Source organism: Adiantum capillus-veneris, chromosome 19 (assembly GCF_014529385.1).
Source record: "Adiantum capillus-veneris isolate H3 chromosome 19, ASM1452938v2, whole genome shotgun sequence".
Lineage (NCBI taxonomy): Eukaryota > Viridiplantae > Streptophyta > Polypodiopsida > Polypodiales > Pteridaceae > Adiantum > Adiantum capillus-veneris.
In genome coordinates, this window is record NC_140949.1 from 24,353,516 (window position 1) to 24,377,820 (window position 24,305).

At 43.8% G+C, this 24,305-nt stretch overlaps 1 protein-coding gene across 2 annotated transcripts in view; it reads right to left on the bottom strand.

The window, feature by feature from the left end:
• Positions 1-24,305, bottom strand: part of LOC147433711 (uncharacterized) — a 61,752-nt gene that overhangs the window by 25,221 nt on the left and 12,226 nt on the right. The window contains exons 2-4 of one of the 2 annotated variants that reach the window (XM_086490338.1): positions 5,271-5,327; positions 4,238-4,476; positions 3,850-4,108 (exon numbers count right to left, since the gene is read on the bottom strand). In XM_086490338.1, the coding sequence (XP_086346464.1) occupies positions 3,850-4,108; positions 4,238-4,476; positions 5,271-5,327 (555 nt within the window). The remainder of the gene's footprint in view (positions 1-3,849; positions 4,109-4,237; positions 4,477-5,270; positions 5,328-24,305) is intronic. The other variant, XM_086490339.1, reaches the window with a different exon arrangement.

A 24,305-nucleotide genomic window follows, 5' to 3' on the forward strand; every position in this document is an offset into this window, starting at 1 on the left:
GGACTCCTTAACCGCGTATGGGCATTTGCATGGATTAGAATTACCGTCTTGTGATCATTTTGTGGCGCAGGCGTCGTATGCGGATGACTCCATGTTTTGGCCTAAAAATAGACCTGAGCATGTTCAATGCATCATGGACGCTTTACATCTTTATGGGCTGGCTACAGGTTTGCAAGTGGATTTCTGAAAATCTAAATTGTTACCGTTGCGTCAAATGGATTGGCACTCAGTATTATGGCCAAGTGAGATAGTGAAGCAGCCTGATCAAATTGTCAGACATCTTGGATATCCGCTGGCTTGGTCAGTTAACAATGCGAAATTATTGGATTGGGTTGAGAACAAATTGAGGTCTAAATTGCACTATTGGAAATTATCCACTTGGCCACTACATGTAAGACTCAGAATAGTACAGTCCATATTGGTGGCTTACGTGCAATTCTTCCTGCCTATGTTGCATTGGTCACCCCGTCGTCTTCGGACCTTGATGTCTCGGATACTGGAGCACTACCGGTCTACCTCCTCTCAGAAAAAGGGTCTGCGTTTGCTTGCAATGGATAAGTTATGTACTCCAAAGCGTTGTGGTGGTTTGAATATTCTGCATTTGGGCTCTCATGTTATAGCAAGAAAGGCCACTTTGTTGTTGGTGTTGGTTGAGCAAAAGCAGTCTTGGACGCAAATGTTTGCGTTTCTATGGTCTCATGCGGTTTCTACACCGGCTTTTGGCCATTGGCAACCGTTGTATTGGGATGAGGTTTTTGGTAAGTTTGAGGCCACAATACCTGGATGCCCTTTTGCTTCCAGTCTTGTAGCGGATTGGAAATTGGTCACACGGGATTTGTTGTGGCATGGTAGAGATGATGCCTGTGGAAACTCACTTCAAATGAAAAGTTTGCATTGGAGTCGGGTTTTTTATCAAACTCTTGTTCAATGCTTTCCCAGACACGCTTATTTTCTCTCCCAGAAAGGTATTAATAGCATAATTGATGTGACGGACGCTAATGAACAGGTACTCTCGTTTAGACAAGCTCCTATTACCTTTGGGCTTGGAACACACTATAGGCGCATGTGGGACAACATCAAAAATCTGGTTGACTCCATATCTCCTGTTTCATCGTTGGTGATGGAAAACCAAATTTGTGATTGGCGCTACGCTAGTTCTTCGATTTCTTTGATTTCTGCAAAGAAAGTGTACTGTCATTTGCAGTCGTCCTCCTAAATCCATGAACTCTATAATAAGGTATGGAATATGAACAAGAGTGTTACATGGTGGCAGAGTAAAGTCATGAAAGTGTGGCATGAGAAATTGCCTCTGAAGGAGCGACTGTTTATGTGGAGATGCGTCGTTGGGGTTCTCCCGATTGGCAAATTTTTGCGATCTAGAAGATTGGCCTCTTCGAGATGTGGCCGATGTGGTGCAACAGTTGAGAACATATACTATGGTCTTGTTCTCATACGCTACAGTTTATGGATTGCATCTCTACAGCTCTTCGCTCGGGTTTTCCTACCATGCATTTCGGTAGATCTTTCTGGATCTTTGGAGTACTTCCGCCATTGCTTCAGCCGTATGCATACTTTTTTGGCTGGGTCACGCTTTGGACGGTGTGGAGAGCACGTAATTTCCTCATGTTTCAACATATTCGAGTGGACTATTTTTCCTTCTTCAAGACATCTCTTTTACAGTCTCTCCGAGTTGCCTATGACTTGGATGAGCTTCCCGTCAGCCATGATTAGCTCTATTTTGATTTCTTATGATTTCCTGTTTGTAGTATTTCTCATGGGTTTTCCTCGTCTTGAGGTTTCCCATTGGTAACTCAATCTGATATTACAAAAAAAAAAAGAGTGAGTGTGTGTGTGTGTGTGTGTGTGTGTGTGTGTGTGTGAGAGAGAGAGAGAGAGAGAGAGAGAGAGAGAGAGAGTGTGTGTGTGTGTGTGTGTGATGACTCTTTGTTCATGCCTTGTAATAACTATGATGATGTACAACAAATTATGCATACTCTTCACTTGTTTGGATTGGCAGCAGCAAGTCTCAAAGTTAACTTTTGCAAATCCAAGCTATTGCCTCTGAAAGAGTGTGACTGGTATAAGATATTGTCGCCTGGGGAGATTGTTCCTCCCCATGTTCTGGTTTGCCATTTGAGTTATCCGCTCGGTTGGAATGTATCGGCTATGAAGAAAATGGATTGGGTGCTCCAACGTCTACATTCCAAGTTGAATTATTGGAAATTGTCCACGTGGCCACTTCATGTGCGTCTCAGGATTGTCCAATGCATTCTTGTGGCTTATGTGCAGTTTTACTTGCCTTTGTTATCCCAGTCTCGGTTGCGCTTGCAATCTCTCATGTCCAATATTTTAGAACATTTTTGGCAGACCTCGTCTACCAAGAGGGGCCTTCGGCTTCTATCTATGGACAAGCTGTGTTCTCCCAAGCGGCTTGGAGGGTTGAATATTTTGGACGTCATCTTCTGGCTCGGAAAGCTATGTTGTTGCCAGTTTTGGTGGAGCAACAGCAACCTTGGGCTCTCATGGTCACACATTTATGTGCGCACATTGTCACCCCTTCTTTGGTCATTGGAAACTGACTTATTGGGATGTTGTTTTTGGGAAGCTTGAATGACACATTCCTGGATGTCCCTTTACTTCTTCTCTAATTGTTGATTGGAAGGTTGTCACTTCACATTTGGCTTGGGATGGTCGACAATCCTCTGCGGGTAACTCTCTTCGCTTGGAGAGTCTGCATTGGAGCAAGATTTTTGCTTCGACTTTGGTTCAACAGTCTCCTCGCCAAGCGTATTTTCTTTCCCAAAAAGGCATCTGTCAGGTGCATCAGGTGGTTGATGACTCGGGTTATGCTCTTTCTTTCGCTGATGCCGTCTCCCGCTTTCGGTTGGGTCTTCACTATTCTCCTCTCTGGCGGGAGATTCAAAACATGCTTGCTGCTCATTCGCCCATTCCTCTGCTGGATGAAAACTCTCGCTTCTCTGATGGAATCTGGCTACTACTAGATTGGACTGCATCTCAGCTGCCAGTGTCTATGCCATCCTTCAGTCTGATGTATGGATTGTGCATCGGGGTAATCAGCTGTGGTCGCTCTTCGAGTCATCCTTGTGGTGGCAACACACATTGTCTCGTATTTGGCAGAGTCATCTGCCTTTGAAGGAACGTGTTTTTTTGTGGCGGTGCTTGGTGGGAGCTCTACCTGTTGGCAGTGTGTTGCATGCTCGGCATATTGCGCCTTCCCGCTGCCCCGGATGCCTTGAAGCTGAAGACCGTGCCACACTACTGTGGTGTTGTCGTCACTCCAAAGCCTTCATTCGGCAAGTGTCGACTGCCCTCGGCTGCGTTTTCCTTCCGGCTCTTTTCACAGACGATTTTGGCTTTTTGGGGTGCTTCGGTCACACAATCTCAGTTTGCGGTGTTCTTCACCTGGGTCAGATTTTGGACTATGTGGGCCATCTGGCATCATAGGAACTCCTTAATGTTCCAGGGCACTCTTGTTGACCCCTTTCCCTATTTCAAATTCTCTCTTGGTCAAGCACTGTATTTTGCCTATGACGCTGGAGGCATCACTCTTGATACCTATAGGATTTATTTTGATTGTTTCTAGCCTTCGGAGCCTCATAGTGCTCCGTGTTTTGTATCCCTTTCTTTTCATGGGTTTTCCTCGTTTTGAGGTTTCCCACTTGTAAATTAATCAAAGCAGATTTTTTTTTTTTTAAATGTGTGTGTGTGTGTGTGTGTGTGTGTGTGTGTGTGTGTGTGTGTGTGAGAGAGAGAGAGAGAGAGAGAGAGAAAAAGAGAGAGAAGCAGCATTTAAAATTAAACCTGAACTGTCTGAGAACAATGGCCTACCTGGTTGAGCATCCACTTGAAACCCACAGCAGATGTACATTCATTTTTTACAGCACTGCTCATGTAGTCCAGATTATAGACTTCATCCAGCCTCCTTGTTACAAGTTTCAAGTTTTGGTGCCGCTTTCTCCCTCCAAAGATCTCCCCATGTGAGCTTATGTTGGGGTGGTCATTTAGAAGTGTTTCAAACCATCCACTTCCTGATCTTTGCATGGACAAAATGACAAAGAAGTGTACAGGTGTGCAAGAGCATTCCCCTCTGTTATATCGATTGAAAAGAAAGCATGAGTTTCATAGCCTTCACACATGATCTTTTGAAACAATGGAAGTCTATATAGCTAATAGCTTATTTCTTTATTTATTTGCTTACATATGTGAATTTAATTACCTTTGAAAACTGTTGGGCTTCACATAATGCAACTTGATTCCATTAGTTGAATTTTGTGAAAGATGAGGACAGCGAAAATTTAAAGCAGCATGCTTGCCAAGAAACCCTGCTTGTGTAAACACACTTTTTTGGCCCACCCGCACAAAGCATATTGAGAGGCCACACAAGCCAACGAGGACCACCATCAGCAATTTCCAAGCGAAACTGTCTTTCTTATGAGACTTGCCAGCAGGCAAATACTGCAGCCATCACAAGGAAAGAAGTTAAACCTATATAATATTGTCTTCAGTGTTGGTAAGAATGTGAAAGCAAGAATGCTATTCACAAGAAGCTTCTTACACTAGCTTAAAAAAACTTTTGCAATCTTAGGCATGTGCCTTTATGCCGTCAGAAAAGGCTTAACTTGCCTTGCACAGAAAACAAAACAAGGCACACAAAGAGGAAAATAATCTATCAAAACTTTTTTTTTAAAGGAACCACTCACATGAAATTTGAGTTAGATATGTATGGTTTACAGACAAAGAGTGCAGCACAACCACCCAAAGTTTAAACAGGTGTTGGCTTGATCAGCATGTACTTTCCTATCACGTTCAACAAAGATGTGAATTTTTTCGAGCAAGCATACACTCAAATATATACATCCTGGAAAGCTCAAATAGAGACTGAGAAACAAATAGGAAGTTTAAGCAGATATTGAATTGATCAACTATACATTACTACCAGGCTCAACAAAAATGTAAGTTTGGAAGGAAAATATGCAATCAAGTATATATCTTGGAAAGCTTAAAATTCACCAACAAAAACTATTGACTAGATACTGCTACATTCCGGAACATTAGTATAATCAGAGCCCAATAGTGGGCTGTAGAGCTATGAGCTAGGCATCAGCATCTGTATAATTGTATACATCGACATATATACACACAAGCAAGCACACATGTTTGTCAAATTATATCGATAATTATATTTACATATGTTTTTTTATTTATATAGGTGGGAAATGCAAAAGGATCCTGCATTAACAACAGCATACCTTATTTGTAGTGAAACACAAGTTCACAATCACAATGTTTGGCTTGTGAAGAGACATCTGTAAAAATAACAATCAGTAGACCATCAGCAGCTTAGCTAATGCATAGTCGTATTCCTCACAAAATTTCAGCAATGATGAGAAATTAGTTGTGTAGGAATCAGCTCCTAAAAAGTTCAGTGCCCGTAGATTTACCAGTGGCTAACATGCACAGATAAAAATAGGAACACTCTTAAATACAAGGAGACAAGTAAGAAAACCGTGGCAACTTCCTACACACAGAATACTAGGACTTAATTGGACAAAACATAGCTCGCCATTTCTGCATGGAAATAGATGGAATGGAAAATAAAGTGGTAGAAATGGTTTTCTTTGTTTCCTTTCTTTTCCCTGTATCAATCTTCCTTTGCCCTTATGGAGTTTCTGTCAGAGTAGGTAGAGAGGGCCCAAAGAGGTGAAGGTGTATTGGTAGAGTAGGAGAGAGAGAGAAAAACACAAGAGTGGTCCCAACAAACAAGGGTCCCACCCTTCGTTACTACAGTGGTATTTTCTTCTTATTCCATCGTCTTACTCTGTAATCTAAGGTCTCCTCTAATGTCTCTAGAGTTCCACCAAAAAGAACCCCAAACATCTCTGGTCTGCCACAAAATGATGGCATGACCATTAACCAGCAGGGGACGAGAGAGAGAGAGAGGCGGGGGGGGGGGGGGGGGGGGGGGAGGGGGCCCGAATGTACCAACCCGGCAATCACGCCATATTTCTCGCTACAATCCACGAGGAGGTGGTAAGATGGTTGACGTGGTAGATTTTGGTGCAATAAAACACTTCGCACAACTTTTGAGGCGCTATATTTTTAGCAGATATGCTTTTGGAATACCTGTTTTTAGCAGACACAGCTCTTGGGCGACTGATCTATTGATGTATTTGTGTTTGTTTGAGTGCGAGAGGTGAAATTTCTACAACATTGTCTCTGTTCACCGATAGGGATGATACTGTTGATTGACATGATGAATTTAGTGCATCTAGCCCTCTCTTGAAGAATGGTGAGATCTAGATATGATGGCTAAATGATTCATTGAACATGGACGCTACACAAAGTCTCGAGCAACAAGCCATTTTTATGCTTGTTGAGTATACCGACAAATATGTACTTGGTCTTGTAGACCTTGTTGAGGGCAAAGATGTGAATGTGACTTGTGAATGTGATCCTAGGGCATCAATAATTCTATCCAAATGAGATGATTGGATATTGATCTTAAAGCGTCAATAGTTCCAAAAGGATGATATGGCCAGATAGTGATCTTCCAGCACCAACAGTTCTATCTAAATGAGATGATTGGATACCGATCTTAGTGTGTCAATAGTTCCAAGAGAATGATATGGCAAGATAGTGATCTTCATACATCAACAGTTCTAGATTAGATAAGATGTGTAGTTTCATTGTTTGCATCTAAGTGTTCGATGTAAAATATGTGAATGTTCATCCAAAATCCAATGTGGACAAGGATTTGTGCACTTGCATGCTTTGTGAATGTCACAAATTGATGACGTGGCAATTTTGCCCGGACACACACACGGACAAACTGCTAACGTAGCGCCAGTCTTAAGGGCCAATCTCTCTTGGCATGGAACTACACCGGGCGTGTCGACTCAATTTTTTGTGAAGTGTTTTAAGTAAATCTCTCTTGTGTGGCGACAGAACCTAGACTTGGGGAGTCCAAGTTTGTTACAAAGGTATCAGAGCACGGCCGATTTCTCTTCTGCCGGGAAATCCGATCCTTCTTCTTGCGGCACCTACGGATTCCAAAAAGAATCAAACAACTCCATCTACCACCCATGAAGCAAGAGACAGTACGGGAAATTCAAGCGAATTAGCTGAGAATGAGTAAGGGCCACCTCGGCCCTTGCAGTATGAACTCATGGAGATGCAACGTCAACAGCAGGTTGACCAGTGTGCAAAGCAGATGCTTCACTTTTCCAAGGATCCCGCAAAATTTTTTACCCAGCACTCGATGGATGAAGTGCATACTCAGTGGCAAAAAGCCATTGAGACACCAATCAAACTGGCAATCAAGAAACCTCCTACTCCGAGGATGTTCACTGAAGAAGAACTCCATAATGTTGTTGAGACCTGAAGCGATCAACTTCTAGACACGAAGAAGCCATCAAAGAATCCATTGAAGAGGCAATTGAAGAAACACAACAAGGGGACTGACTACCCCGGTTACTTGGGTCGTCGATCTTCTTTTGCAACTGCACGAAAACTGAAGAAGCGTGTGCATTTTGAAGGACTACCAAGTTCTTCTTCCTTCTCTTCCAACAGTTCTTCTAGCTCTTCCTCTTCCGACTCGAGCGAGGAGGACAGAAAGGACAAGAAGCGAAGCAAGAAACAAAGTTCTAGAAAGAACAACAAAAAGGCAAAGAAGATCAAATTCCGACCAGTTTCTGACAGTTTTAAGGAGGAGTCATCCTCTGACAGTTCGGACTCGGACAATCGCACGTTTTATGCAAAGAAGAAACACTTTTACAAAGCCAACCAATATGATTTCCTCAAAGACAAGAACAAAAAGACAAAGGAATTTAAAGAGGGTGGACACTCAGTGAAATTTGAATCCTTTTCCGGATTCCGAGATGCTCCGAAGGCTTTGGCTTTCATTCAGAAATTAGATATAGCCTTCTCTGGAGGACACTACTCAGAGCACTCCAAGATCAAGAGGGCAGCATCGTTTTTGAAGGGAAATGCACGAACACGGTGGTCCACTCTTCTTCTGAGGAAAGAAGCCTCGACCAAGTGGTTGACGTTCAAACGGCTCTTTATTTCTTCTTGGTTGACCCAGAGTACGAACGAGATGTGAGAACCGCTTGGAACCATCTTCCGATGACCAAGGGTGACACTTTGGACGCATATTGTGAAAGGTTTTAATCTTCTTTTCTACTGACCTCTTCCTTTTAGAAGGTCACTTTTAAGCGGGGATTCTCGATACATTCAGGTAACTTGACCTACCCCACTGATGAAGTTTTGACTCAGAGGACCAAACAAACCTCGACAAACGACAATAGAAAGAAGAAGAACTACCAAAAAAAGAAGGATGCACAACCCCGTTTGACTGTGGAACACAGAGTCGACTATCTCAAAGAGGGAAAGTGTTTTGGTTGCGGAGAACAAGGGCACATTTCCGCAAAGTGCCCCAAAAAGGCACAACGAGGACAAACTAAAGAAAGGCCTGAGAGTTCTAAAGCAGCAGAAGAACGTGGCAAAAAAGGCAAGATGAAAGCAAGACTAGTACCAGATTGCATGGGAACCGACCCAAGTGAAATGGATGAAAGTACGGAACTTTGTCGCGCATGGGGCAAAGTAAAAGATCAAGAAGCTCTCATTTTCTTTGATGGAGGAGCCAAGGCCAACTAGCAGCTTGACTCGAGATTACGCCAGACACGATGGGGCCACCGGCGGAGGCAATTCTGGCGGCGCCCGGACAGGATGTAACCATTACACCTGTCATTGGCAAACTTCGTTTGCATTGTCATGGGTATTTAGGGCACAAGGACTTTTACATCATGCCTTTGGAAGGGTGTGACGTCCTCCTAGGAATCCCTTGGTACCACAAGAACAACACCATGGTCGACTATCGAGACAAGAAAGCGACTTTGACCAATGAGAAGGGCAAGAACAATGTAAAATGAAGAACGATTCCGTCCCTATTGTATCGGCTTCGGCCATTTCAAAACTAATAAAATCGAGTCAATTTGTTTACTTGATCTATTTAAAAGAATTGAATGATAAACAACGAACGACCATGTCTGAATTAGACAAAGAACGACAAGAATTTATGCACACACATGCTTACTGTTTCTCAGAAGGCCTACCAGGCGAGTTACCTCCATCTCGTCCTGAGGACCACACTATTGATCTGATCCATGGAACCACACCATCGAGCCGGCCACCTTACCGTGTTAGCCGAGCCCAGAATGAAGCAATCATGAACCAAGTGAAAGACCTTAAAAGGGTCTCATCCAACGTAGTACTTCACCTTCTTGTTCTCCGGTTTTACTAGTACTAAAGAAAGACGGATCTTGGAGAATGTGCGTTGACTATAGAGCTCTCAATAAAATAACCATCAAGAACACATTCCCTATTCTAAGGATCGATGATATTCTTCACGGACTTCAGGGATCCTCTTGTTTTAGCAAGATTGATTTGAAAAGTAGATATCATTATATTAATCGCTCCAAGAGATGTCTACAAGACAGCCTTTTGGACAAGCTTTGGTTTATACGAAATTTTGTTGATGCCCTTTGGACTTACAAATGCTCCAACAACTTTCAATCGAATGATGGATAGGATTTTTCGAGAGCATGGATCTTTTGTGGGCACTTTCTTTGATGACATTATAGTTTTCTCCAAGAATGAAGTAGGCACCGACACCATCTGCTACAGGTCTTTCAGGCATTGCGCGATCATAGATTGGTTATTAATGCAAAAAAGAGCAAGTTTTTCTTGCCAGAGATACATTTCTTGGGACACATCGTCTTAGCAGCAGGAGTACAGATGGACCCGGCCAAAATTAAGACTATCCGCAATTGGCCTGACTTGAAGAATGTTCATGAAGTTCGAAGCTTTTTGGGCTTGAGCTCTTACTACCGGCGGTTCATTCGAAAGTTTGCAAAGATAGCTTCGCCTTTGCACTTATTGACTCAAAAAGGAGTCCCTTTCTCGTAGGGGCCGACAGAGGTGACTGCTTTTCAGACACTTAAGGAAAAATTGACTACTGGACCAATGTTGGCTTTGCCATATTTGCAAAAGCCATTCAAAGTTTACAGTGACGCTTGTGGTCGTAGTCTGGGAGCGGTCTTGATGCAAGAAGGCCATGTGATTGCTTATGAAAGCAAAATGTTTCAAGGCCAGAATTGGTAGCCCAGATTTATGAGAAAGAGATATTGGCAATGATCCATGCTCTTACAAAGTGGCGACATTATCTGCTCGGATCCGATTTCACAATTTTTACAGATCATCAGAGTCTGCGCTACTTCTTGTCACAGAAGCAGCTTTCAGAAAAGCAGATGCAATGGGCTAACATCTTGTCACAGTTTCACTTCCAAATTGTCCATGTTCAGGGACAGAAAAATTTAGTGGCAAATGCATTGTCTCGGAAGCCCCTCGTCTTGCCTATTTCCACGATCCATCATAGAAGCTTCGAGGATATGGTTGACCAGTACGCCACAGATCTGGACTTCACCGATGTTTTTACTCGGATACAGAATGGGAGAGACAGTTCTAGGATATTCCATACGGGATGGCTACTTGATGAAGAAAACGATGTTCTGTGTCACACAGACAAAGTGCCATTGTCCACCATTTACAGTGGACCGCCGCATCGATACCACCTTCAAGGAGGTAGAGCGTTATTTCTTTTGGTCGAGACCCAAGAAGGATGTGGACGACTTTGTTCGCAATTGTTTAGTATGCCAAAAGGTCAAGTTTGGCATGCATAAGGCACAAGGATTACTACAGCCTTTACCCATTCCCACCAGGCCTAATTTTTGAAGGCTTCGACGCCCTTCGAAGGCACTTTTATCCTTCAGTGAAGGGCAAAAATATTTTTACCCTTTGAAAGAAGGATAGAATATTGAAAAATCTTTTGAGTAGCCCTTCTATTTTTTGCCAAAATATAGCTTAATGAAGGATAGGTAAAAATTTACCCTTCAAATGAATGATTAGGGTCACCCTTCAAAAATGAGCCTTGATTCCCACCCGCCCCTGGGAAAGTATTGCAATGGATTCATCTTTGATCTTCCAAAGACACATAGTGGGCACGATGGCATTTGGACTGTCATTGACAGATTTAGCAAGCAAGCTCGCTTCATTCCAGTGAAGAAAAGAGTCAAGCCAGACCATTTAGCGAGATTGTTCATTGCACAGATATTTTGGTCACATGGCAATGGGCATGCCTGAGACAATAGTCTCCGCAAAGATCCCCGATTCACGAGTTTGTTTTGGAGGGCTATTTGAGAGAACCTTGGCACACAGTTGCAATCTCGTCATCCTTCCACCCACAAACAAATCGGCAATCTGAGATCACAAATTCAGTTGTTTTGAATTTGTTGAACTCTTACATCTCTGATCAAAAGACTCAATGGGAAAAAAATTTGCCTTCGGTGGAATTTGCCTACAACACGGTTCACTCTTCGACGGAAAAGCGCCATTTGAGATAATTGAAGGTGCTCAGAAGGTTCCTCCGTTTCTCAACACTAAAGACAAGATTTTTGAAGCCGACCAGTACACGAGGGACTAGGACACTGCTTTTGCCAAGGTCCGCAAGGCTCTCGAGAAGTCTCAGGTAAGACACAAGAAGACAACAGATTGACATCGACGCGACTTGAAATTAAAGGAAGACGATTGGGTGCTCTTACGTTTTGAAAAGGCACGCCTAAGGAAACAAAAGGGAAAGGAGCGGCCTTTTCCAAAGCTTAGCATGAGGTATTATGGCCCTTTCCAAATTAAAGGAAAGATAAATAACGTCTCCTTCCGACTCAAGATGCCAGATACTTGGAAGATTCACAATGCATTCCATGTGAGTCTCTTGAAACCTTTTAAAGGTGAGGTGCCAGTTGATGGGGAGCCTAATGAGCAATTAGAGGTGGAAGAGAGTGAGGAGATACTCGTTCCTGAACAGATTTTGGCACACAAGGAAAGAAAAGTGAAAGGTAAAATGATTCGGCGGTTCTTAGTTAAATTCAAGAACTATCCGGCATTGGATGCGAAGTGGATGGAGGAGGAGGACCTAACAGATACTCCTCAGATTTTGGAACTTTACCTTGAAGCTTTCGGTTTAGCTGCGTCTACTCCGAGAGATCCCACAGATCAACAGGGTTGAATATGGTGCAGAGGGATTGCACAAGAGGGGAGTCGCTCCGCTCCTTTGTCACAGATTACCTTGATTGAATAGAGTCACTGATATCCCTTTGGGTTTCACAGATACTGTTGTGCTCATAGTATTTTTGTTGTATGACTTTATGGAATGGAATTCCCGAAGTTTAACATGAATGATTTGTGCTCTCTCATGTGACTTGTTTGAGTGCAGGAACTGAAAGACAAAATGACTGCAACATTTCGGTCTTAAAAATCTCTATAGACATGATCGCAATAATAATTAGCTATCCGACATCAGTGAGGTCCGGGATGGATTTAGATGTGGTTACTAAATACGTTGCTGGCAATCATGGTCTGAGATTTGGAATCAATTTTTCTAAGATTGATTTGTCATGTGATGTCATGTGCAGTGATGTGACTGTCGTCTTTGTACAGGTGCTAGATGTGTCGTGTCTAGTGCGTCGATACTTAAGAGTCAATGTCTGCTGAAATGGATTATGATTCTGTCTATTTTGCAAGCGTAATCGAGGGCGATTACAAATCTTTCAAGAGGGGGGTAAGTCACAAATTGATGACGTGGCAGTTTTGCCCAGACACACACACAAGAGGGGGGTAAGTCACAAATTGATGACGTGGCAGTTTTGCCCAGACACACACGGACAGACTGTTGACGTGGCAGGCAGACTGTACAGACGTTGACGTGGCAAGCCATATAGATCCCGTAAGTCACACTGACATGCTGACATGGCACAACGTACGGATTTTCCACTTTTTGCGCTGACATGCTAACGTGGCTTGTTGTACGGAATTCCGCTTTTTGCACTGGCTGTTTTTACTGACAGATTTTAAGCCAGTTGCTTTTAGGGTAGTTGTTTTTAAGTTTCACTACTCTTGGGGGCTCTGCTTTTAGCATCCCTTTGTAAGAATAAAAAGGGACCAACGGCCTCACTTCTCAGAGCATCTGGACGGGAGTCTGAGAGCTGAGGACCCCGGGGAGTTGTACTTTGCTCAAAGATTAATACAAAAAGAAATACCACAAGGGACACCAGTCTTTGGGGCCAATCTCTCTTGGCACAGGACTACGCCGGGCCGTGTCAACTCAATTTTTTGTGAAGTGTTTTTAAGTGAATCTCTCTTGTGTCGCGACAAAACCTAGACTAGGGGTGCCAAGTTTGTTACAGTCAATGTACTATTTTGTGAGGATGGTCATTAGCATGTCTGCATGACATTAGTGCAGTTGTATGAAAGATTAGTGCATCAAGACATCTGTTAGAGATCTGTGCGATCAGGATGTGATGGCTAAATACCTCATAGTGATCATCTGTGTCTGAGCTGTCACCAGGAGGTGTATTTTTCCTGTTGCCTTCCGTAAATAAGTATTAGATATATTTATTTTATTTTTACTTGTTTGTCCCAAAACCCTTGAAAAGGTGCAAGTGGACATTGCATGGCCAGTGTGAAACAGCTGCAGCCAAATGGGTTTCTCACATCGGGGATCTAGGTCCGTCAGACAGGGACTACTCGGGCCAGATAGCACTGAATTCTGATGAGTATGGAAGCTCGTGTGCGCCAAACTGGAATTTGGGCCACTCGTCAAGTCACTATAACTTTATAAGTTGAAAGGGGCCAGTAAATTAACCCACATTGTAGATGTTGGTCAAATGGTAGTCTTCAATGATGGTCAGGAGACCAAAAGGGACGCCATGGAAGCATCTCCTAAAATTTAGGAAACTGCTATTTTTGACCGGAAAATGTGTTCGCGTCATTAGCTCTGGAATGACAAGGGGAACATTTTATTGCTCTGCTGCCAAGTCAACTGACGCACCAGTTGAGATATTTTTAGCAGGGAAAGCCCAAACTCGGAAACTGGGCCACGTGTCAGCCTGTGAGCGATTTTGCCACTCTGGGAGGCAAAAACGAGCTGCATATCAACAAAGGGGGCGCCATTTTCAGCCTCAGGTGGATTGTAGCAGGTACAGAAGCTATGGAATGCTTACCTTGCCCTCTATGCACAGTATGGTGACGGGAGTGATGCCCCGCACGCTACATACTGCTCTCTTTCTCCCCTACGTACACTATGTTATGCCCCACTAGTGGGCTTCTCATTTGACCTATGTACAGTTCTGGGGGTTTATGGGCGTTTGCCAAGGCAAGAGCCTTCTGAACAGGAACCGGATTAGCTAATTGCTAATCCCCCACAGGTACGCACAGTTCCATCACGAAAGATTGCGAGTTTGGAGAGTTTTCTCGCGTGAAAACTCGTCCAATTCACAGGGGAACTGTCCCATTGCGTGCGGGAGCCCTTGGGACACGCGTAGGCGTGTTCGCTCCGCTAAAAACGATCCGAAACAGGGAATTACAGCCTGCTGTGTTTTTCTGCAGGTTTAGGGTTTCGCACCTAAACTGCAAGGGAACATCGGGGGAGCCTCGTGAGAGCCTTGGGATGCGTGTAGAGGCTTTTGGGCTCCCGGCAATGAAAAACAGAGAAATACAGCCCGCTGAATTTCTGTGACAGCTCACCAGAAAGCTTCCAGATATCGAGGGAATCCGTCCTAGACAGGTGTTTTTGACCTACAGGGGTTTTTGTGCCGTTGTGCTGTCGAAATCCGGTCGAAAACCTACGTTTTCAGCCCTCGCCAGGTTTGGACAGCTTTGTGAAAGCTTGTGCTAAGTGGTCGGATCGTCTACCTTAATTTGAATAAAGAAATACCGAAAGGGGCGCCAGTCTTTGGGGCCTACAAGGTGTCGGTCTCGTGTGCGCAGTGACATTCTAGTCGCTGGACGCAACTGTGTTCTCTTCCCTTCTCAGTGCTCTATGTAAAGTTAACAGGTAATTGAAATAGTACCGCCCTCTACGTTGTACGGGCCGGTTATATGGTTCCATCGACGGGATAGTCACTTTTTCTTCAAAAAGTGCAGCGTGGATTGTTGTGGGTGAAAGCAACACAGAGCTTGTCGATATGGCAGAGAAGAGAGACCAAGTACCTGAAGAGGGATCTTCCTCACATGGCACAGAGAAAATTCCTTCAACTCTTCAAGAAGAGGACAGGTTGTTTATAACTCAACTGCGTTGTTGCATGGACATGTTTTAGCAGTTGGCTAACAACCCAAGGATGCAGGAATTCTTACAAGCTCCGACACAGGGTTTTGAGCCTCCTACACAGGGCATGATTGAGCCGTTGCAAGAAAAGGAGATTTCCAATGCGCAGAGGACTCATGATGCTCGAGGGAAAGCCCATGTGGTTGAGCAACTAACGGTGTCCAATGATCCAAAGCAACTTGCTTTAGCTGGACAGGAACCGTTTGTGAATGGTCAAGGGAGCAATGAACAAGCTATGCGTCAGACCCTTCCATTACCTAATACTTATCCTGGTTATTTTGGAGGTGGTTCAGTGTTTCAAGCTATGGCTGGACCTTCCACAGGTTATATGCCAGGGAATGTGTTCGGGACAATGCAAACAGGCATGGGTAACCCTATGTACGCGAACATGGGTGTCCAACCAGGTTTTCAGGGTGCCTATGGCCAGTTTCGAGTGCTTGGAACAGAATTTGGTATGGCTGGTTTTTCGCAACCATACGTACAAAATGCAGATATGACAGGGAAGACAGTTGATGCGAGTGCTGGAATGAACACTCATGGAACACCACTGCTACAAGCACCTGTTTATGATAATGTGGCCCCTTTGAGTCAGCCTAAGGATTACAAGGAAGGTGGGCAGGGAGTGAAGTTTGAAACTTTCAGAGGAACTGAGGACCAATTAAAGGCTTTGACCTTCATACAGCATTTCGATGCAGCTTATGCTGGAGGAAACTTCACGGAATCTTCAAAGATACGCAAGGCTGCCACTTTCTTGAAAGGGAATGCGCTCCAATGGTGGACCGCATTGTTGAACGAGGGTCAAGCCCCAACAACGTGGGTCCAATTCAAACAACTTTTTGCGCCTGCATGGTTGAAAAACACTTTTGAAGTGGATGTAATGACGGAATGGCACGAGTTGAATGCTAAACAGTGTGCGGATCTGGAAGAGTACAATAAATGGTTTTGGGCCGCACTGTTGCCAGTCACCTCTTACAGGTTTGTGCCTTTGTCAGAACAAATTGAGAAGTACTGTTGCGGATTGCCCAAGAAAATCAGGGACTACTGCACAAAGACTACTGTCATGAATATGTTTCAGTAGATAGAGAATGCAAGAGTGGCCAGCAATCTGTCTAAGGGAGATTCCGATGGATTTAATAGCCACAAGAAAGGGGCCCAGGGCAAACAATTTTTAGCCAAGGGCAATGTTGCAGCAAAGCCTTCTGAGTCTCCTACAAAGAAGCCCTCCACTCAAGAAGCTGATACGTCCAAGAAGCAGTCTAAGTCTTCTTCGGGACGAGGACAAGGACAAAAGAGGCATTTTTCTAGCAAAACTTTTGAAGAACGGAAAGCTCTTAGGGAGGCCAAGAAATGCTACATTTGTGAACAGGAAGGACACTTTGCAAATGAGTGCCCACAGAAGAAGTCACAGGATAAGGATGACAAGTCAGACCATAAAGGGAAGAAGCCAAAGCCGAGTGCAGGACTTGTTCCAGATTTGGTTGGAGATCAGCCAAACACAGATGCCACGGAGCTGTGCAGAGCTTGGGGCAAAGTTAGAGACCAGACAGTGCTGGTTTTCTTTGATCCAGGAGCCCATGCAAATTTCATATCACCAGAATTGGCATCAAAGTTGGGCATTCGTGCAGAGGAGATGGGTATGACAGGCGAAGCAGGTTTGGCATGCCCATGACATTCAGAGCCTGTTACTCCCATTCTGGGAAAGCTTCGTCTGCACATTCAGAGCTATGTGGATGCGGAAGAATTTCATATTATGCCGTTTGAGGGCTGTGATGTGTTACTGGGTATCCCATGGTGTTACAGGTTGCATGCTATGGTGGATACTTACAACAAAAAGATTACCCTTGTACATAGAGGAAAGACTCATGTCCTTGATGTAAAGCTTAAAGGCGAGTCTGTTCCAGTTGTTTCTGCTTCTGCTATTTCATCTGCAATAAAGAATCATCTTTCTGCGTACTTGATCTTTGCAAAAGAAGTACCTCAAGTTGTATCTAATTTGTCTACCTTAGATAAAGACAGGTCAACTTTTTTGAGTGGTTTCAGTGATTGTTTTTCGGACTCTTTGCCAGGGGAGTTACCTCCTGAGAGACCTGAGGATCATACTATAGATCTTGTGTCAGGTTCTAGTCCACCGAATAGACCACCATACAGGGTTAGTGCAGCCCAGCAGAAAGAGATTATGGGTCAGGTCAACGAGCTTTTAGAGAAGGGGCTGATTCAGCCCAGTTCATCCCCTTTTTGTTCGCCTGTACTCTTAGTGCAGAAGAAGGATGGTTCATGGCGCATGTGCATTGACTATTGCGCCTTGAATAAGAATACCATCAAGAACAGGTTCCCCATACCGAGGATAGATGACATTCTTGATCGGCTTGAGGGAGCGTCATTGTTTACAAGAATAGACCTAAAGAGCGGGTATCATCAGATACGCATTAGACCAGAAGATGTCCATAAGACTGCGTTCAGGACAACATTTGGTCTCTATGAGTTTCTTGTCATGCCATTTGGTCTCACAAATGCTCCTGCCACATTTAATAGAATGATGGACAGAATTTTTAGACCACATAGAAACTTCGTGGGTACCTTCTTTGATGACATGATTATCTACTCAAAGTCTGAAGAGGAGCATAGGGATCACTTGACCGCAGTTTTCAATGAGCTACGCAAGAATAGGCTACTCATTAATGCGAAGAAAAGTGGGTTCTTTTTGCAAGAGATTCACTTCCTTGGGCACATTGTTTCAAAGGATGGGGTACGCATGGATCCCGCTAAAGTGGAAGCAATTAGGTCATGGCCAGACTTGAAGTCCGTACATGACATTCGAAGCTTTCTAGGCTTATGTTCCTATTACAGGAGGTTCATCCGAAATTTTGCTGAGATTGCTTCTCCACTCCATGCACTGCAAGGAAAAGGAGTTACTTTCAATCGGACAGCCAAGGAAATTTTAGCGTTCAAACACTTGAAAGAGAAGCTGACTTCAGATCCGGTAATTATTTTGCCAGATCTTTCTAAACCTTTTGTGGTTCAATGTGATGCGTGTGGCCATAGTCTTGGTGCAGTTTTAATGCAGAATGGCCGAGTAGTCGCATATGAGAGCAGAATTCTTTTGAAGACTGAAAGGAACTTGCAAGTCTATGAGAAAGAATTGCTGGCAGTAATTCATGCTCTCACTAGTTGGAAACACTATTTGCTAGGGGCTGATTTTGTTGTCCAAACGGATCATCAAACCTTGCGATATTTTCTTACACAGACGTAGTTGTCTGAGAAGCACATGCGATGGGCAAACATCTTGTCAATGTTCCATTTTCAGATTGTGCATGTGCAAGGGAAAAAGAACGTGGTGGCTGATGCGTTGTCCCGAAAGCCCCAAATTTCAGCAATGTCAAGTCCGTACCATTGTGAACTAGACGAAATGAAGACACAATATGCTGAAGAATCAGATTTTGCAAGGATCTATGACCAGCTTGTTGATGGGCAACATCATGAGCACTATATGCTTAAGAATGACTTTCTCATGATGCATGGAAAGTTATGCGTTACTAAACAGTTACGGCCAAAGATTTTGATGGAAAGTCATGCTCCACCTTATGCAGGGCATCGTGGAATTGATGCGACAATGAAAGGGGTTGAGGCATTCTTCTATTGGCCAGCTTTGCGTCAAGATGTTGACACATTTGTAAGATCATGCTTAGTATGCCAAAAAGTCAAATTTGACAGACAAAAGCAACCGGGATTGTTGCAGCCATTGCCGATCCCTGATAGGCCATGGGAAAGTATAGCAATGGACTTTATCTTTGATCTTCCAAGGACGCAAACAGGAAATGATGGGATTTGGACTATCATTTGTAGGTTCAGTAAGCAAGCCCATTTCATTCCTGTTAGGAAGAAGATAAAGCCAGAACACATGGTCAAGATATTCATGAGCAATATCTTTAAATATCATGGGATGCCTCAGTCAATTGTCAGTGACAGGGATCCACGTATCACGAGTCTTTTCTGGAAGGCATTGTTTGAGAACATGGGCACTACGCTCAAGTTCTCTTCTTCGTTTCATCCGCAAGCGGATGGACAGTCAGAAGAGGCAAATTCTACTGTCTTGGACCTACTCAAATGTTATGTCTCAGAGCACAAGGCAACTTGGGAACACCATCTCCCATTGGTTGAATATGCTTACAATAACACTGTGCATACATCAACAGGTAAGCCACCATTTGAGATAGTGGAAGGAGGAAAGAAAGTCCCACCCATTTTGCAGACTAAGGACAAGATATTTGAAGCAGACAAGTATGTGCAAGATATGGATGAAACATACAGGAAGATAAAGATTGCTCTTGAGAAGACTCGGGCTAAGCAAAAGAAAGCTGCTGATCGTCACCGTCGTGAACTTGTATTTTCACTTGGTGATTGGGTACTTTTGCGCTTTGAAAAGGCCAGGTTAAGGAAAAGGAAAGGCAAGGAACGCTTGTTTCCTAAGCTCAGTATGCGATATTATGGTTCTTTTCAGATTTCAAAAAAGATCAGCGATGTAGCTTACAGGTTAAAGCTACCAGAAGGCTGGAAAATACATAATGCTTTTCATGTCGGCCTTCTAAGGCCCTTTGTTGGTGATGTGCCAGAGAATATGCTTGATGAGGAACAACCCGAAGTGGAAGAATTGGATGAAATCCTTGTTCCTGAACAGATATTGGCACATAAAGAAAGAAAGGTTAGAGGAAAAGTTGCAAGACGCTATTTGGTGAAGTTCAAAAACTATCCATCGTTAGATGCCAAATGGATGGAAGACTCTGAATTGGTTGATTCACCTCAGCTATTGCAATTGTATCTTGAGGCCTTTCAGATGGAACCCACAGTGACTTGATGCAGACTTTTTGGAGCAACGCAAGAGCATGGTTCATGATGCTCAAGAGAGTAGTTAAGCAATTGTATCTACTCTTTCCATACAGAATTTAGCTAAAGAAGTTTGTGCTTCAGAATACACTAGAAGGCTTCTATGCTTCATATATATGTCGTAGCCAAGTTGGTGGGATTGTTTAATCGTCCAACGCTACATTTCCGGAAGCATGTATATCTTGGATTTCCCATCATAGAATATATGTGATATCAGGAGATATCTGCATGTATTATTGGCATGCAAGCGAGGTCGCTTGCAGTATTTCAAGGGTGGGGTGTGTCACCAGGAGGTGTATTTTTCCTGTCGCCTTCCGTAAATAAGTATTAGATATATTTATTTTATTTTTACTTGTTTGTCCCAAAACCCTTGAAAAGGTGCAAGTGGACATTGCATGGCCAGTGTGAAACGGCTGCAGCCAAATGGGTTTCTCACATCGGGGATCTAGGTCCGTCAGACAGGGACTACTCGGGCCAGATAGCACTGAATTCTGATGAGTATGGAAGCTCGTGTGCGCCAAACTGGAATTTGGGCCACTCGTCAAGTCACTACAACTTTATAAGTTGAAAGGGGCCAGTAAATTAACCCACATTGTAGATGTTGTTCAAATGGTAGTCTTCAATGATGGTCAGGAGACCGATAGGGACGCCATGGAAGCATCTCCTAAAATTTAGGAAACTGCTATTTTTGACCGGAAAATGTGTTCGCGTCATTAGCTCTGGAATGACAAGGGGAACATTTTATTGCTCTGCTGCCAAGTCAACTGACGCACCAGTTGAGATATTTTTAGCAGGGAAAGCCCAAACTCGGAAACTGGGCCACGTGTCAGCCTGTGAGCGATTCTGCCACTCTGGGAGGCAAAAACGAGCTGCATATCAACAAAGGGGGCGCCATTTTCAGCCTCAGGTGGATTGTAGCAGGTACAGAAGCTATGGAATGCTTACCTTGCCCTCTATGCACAGTATGGTGACGGGAGTGATGCCCCGCACGCTACATACTGCTCTCTTTCTCCCCTACGTACACTATGTTATGCCCCACTAGTGGGCTTCTCATTTGACCTATGTACAGTTCTGGGGGTTTATGGGCGTTTGCCAAGGCAAGAGCCTTCTGAACAGGAACCGGATTAGCTAATTGCTAATCCCCCACAGGTACGCACAGTTCCATCACGAAAGATTGCGAGTTTGGAGAGTTTTCTCGCGTGAAAACTCGTCCAATTCACAGGGGAACTGTCCCATTGCGTGCGGGAGCCCTCGGGACATGCGTAGGCGTGTTCGCTCTGCTAAAAACGATCCGAAACAGGGAATTACAGCCTGCTGTGTTTTTCTGCAGGTTTAGGGTTTCGCACCTAAACTGCAAGGGAACATCGGGGGAGCCTCGTGAGAGCCTTGGGATGCGTGTACAGGCTTTCGGGCTCCCGGCAATGAAAAACAGAGAATTACAGCCCGCTGAATTTCTGTGACAGCTCACCAGAAAGCTTCGAGATATCGAGGGAATCCGTCCTAGAAAGGTGTTTTTGACCTACAGGGGTTTTTGCGCCATTATGTTGTCGAAATCCGGTCGAAAACCTGCGTTTTCAGCCCTCGCCAGGTTTGGACAGCTTTGTGAAAGCTTGTGCTAAGTGGTCGGATCGTCTACCTTAATTTGAATAAAGAAATACCGAAAGGGGCGCCAGTCTTTGGGGCCTACAGGGTGTCGGTCTCGTGTGCGCAGTGACATTCTAGTCGCTGGACGCAATTGTGTTCTCTTCCCTTCTCAGTGCTCTGTGTAAAGTTAACAGGTAATTGAAATAGTACTGCCCTCTACGTTGTATAGGCCGGTTATATGAGCTCTCCATGAAATAATAATGTGAATCTGATTGTGATTGTTCAATGACCAGTGTCTTTGAGCTAGTGCATAGTTTGAGTTGTCAAATGTATGTATGCACACAATCAATGTCTACTAAGCTGGTGTATTATCCACAATCCGTTTTGAAGGCATAATCAAGGAAGATTACTCTTCTTTTAAGGTGGGAGTTAAGTCACAGAATGATGGCGTGGCATGACCATCAACCTACAGGGAAGTTGGAACAAACACAGAGAGAGAGAGAGAGAGAGAGAGAGAGAGAGAGAGAGAGAGAGGGGGCCAACTCTTAAGGACCTGGGAATCGAGCTGCAATTGACGGGCAAGTCGTAACATGGCTGACAGGTAGATTTGTGTGCAATAACTAAAGCAGATGACTTTGCAGCTTTTGGAGCATCATGTTTTTAGCAGATATGCTTTTGGAGGACTTCTTTTTAGGAGAGCTTTTGGGTGCTTGCTTTTGTATGAGTTGCTTTTGGGGATTCTGTGTCACAACGTGTTGCCATGTCGGGCCACTGAAGACCCAAAGGAGAGGGTTAGGACTCTCTGAGCCTAACCCTAGACAACTTGCACATCCAGGCCGAGGGGCCTAAACCCTAGTAGAAGTGGAAGAAGAAGCAGGATTTACCAACTTGCAAATCATCGTCGAGTGGCCCAAATAATAAATTGGGTTAGGATCCCAATAACTTATGGAGCCAACCGAGGAGCCTAAACCCTTAAAAATAAAGCAAACACGCACACACTACCCAACTTGAGTAAAAACTAATGATGTGGCAACTATACGGACGTTCCGCGAATTGCGTTAGCTGTTGATGATGTGGCAGCCCTATACGGACATCCCACTAGGCGCTTGCTTTTGGACCAAATGCTTTTAGAATTGCTACTATTCATGTAAACAGCTTTTGTGCAGGCCAAGGGCCTTTAAATATGTGTTTTGGGCTCACTCTTTGGCATTCTACAGCGAAGAGAAGCATAGCAGAGCCAGACTTGTAGCCTGTTGAAGCAATATAAAGAAACACTGAAAGGGGCACCATCGTTTGGGCCATAGCAGTCTGGGAGTGGAAATCCGCCACTCCGTGTCTCGTGTGGATTCTCTTTGCCTTTCTATTCAAATGTTTCAAGTGCTAAATGTTTGTGTCAATCTGTTCTTTACAGCTGGCACATGGTGTCCGTCCTGTTACAGTGGTATTAGAGCTTCAGGCATGTGCTTTCAGAAAGCATACAGGTCCCTCAAGACCAAACAAAGCAATATGTTGCTTCATCATTCTACAAAAAAAAAAATATTTTTCAAGAGGGAAACCGGTCATGTGCAAACCTACATATGGAAGCTATGGAGTGGGATGAAGAAGAAACGACAAGAGGAGGAGAAGACGAAGAAACAAAAGTTCGTTTTTACCCTAGATAACTCGCTTTTTGATGCTTTTCTGTGTTGCAAAGGCCTCTAAAATTCTCTTCAACAATTGAGAAATTGGATATGCTGCAGAAGTCAAAGTTGATCCTCTCGATGAGCCCTACACCTTAACGCAAGCGGATTTTGATTCCGCCAATTTTGAGAAATTAGGGTTTTTGCAGCAATTTTGGTTTTCAGCAAAAAATTGAGCATGTGTAAAATTAGTCTTTGGAAGCTCTTGTTCTTTGTGTGCAAATAAGTGGTGATAGGAGCGAGGAACATGCATTTGGAAGCATTTGGGAGCACAGAGCTAGTCATCTACTCTTTTGCAACAACGAGAAGAAGCCTTTGCTTGAAATGTTGCTTGAGAAATTTTGTTTGAAGATACTATCTAGAATTAGTTTGAAAATAGAATTGATGTGTTTTGAACTTGTTTTGGTGCCAATTTGAGAATGCTTTGATTTTTATACTACCTTTTGAATATCTTCGTCTAGGGCTTTCCTAGGGAGAGTGTTCATGGTTAATGTGGAACCTCTGAACAACGCAGACCGATGCTCTAGGGAGCGTTTAATTGTAAGACGAAAAACCTCGCGACGACGCAAATCGATGGTCTAGAGAGCGTTTAGTTGTATATAAAGCCTCCAAGCAACGCAGGATGCGCTCTGGGGAGCATTTGATTGTATCACTCCTCTAAGCTAATGGCCTGGACCTTTTTAGGCTAAGACAGTCTGTTTGGAAGGAGCGGCGCTATTTGTTTCATGTCTTGTAACATGCATATGTAAGCATCTGTGTTGCATCATGATGTGTCGATATTCCTAATTGGGTGAGATTGCCTCGGTATGTTACTTCAATGCATTTAAACACCCACCTAAAGATCAACACAGATTGGGTGTGATGACTCATTTTTCTAAACCAAAATATCAAAAGCTCCGACATGGAATGAGAAATTAGAGTGC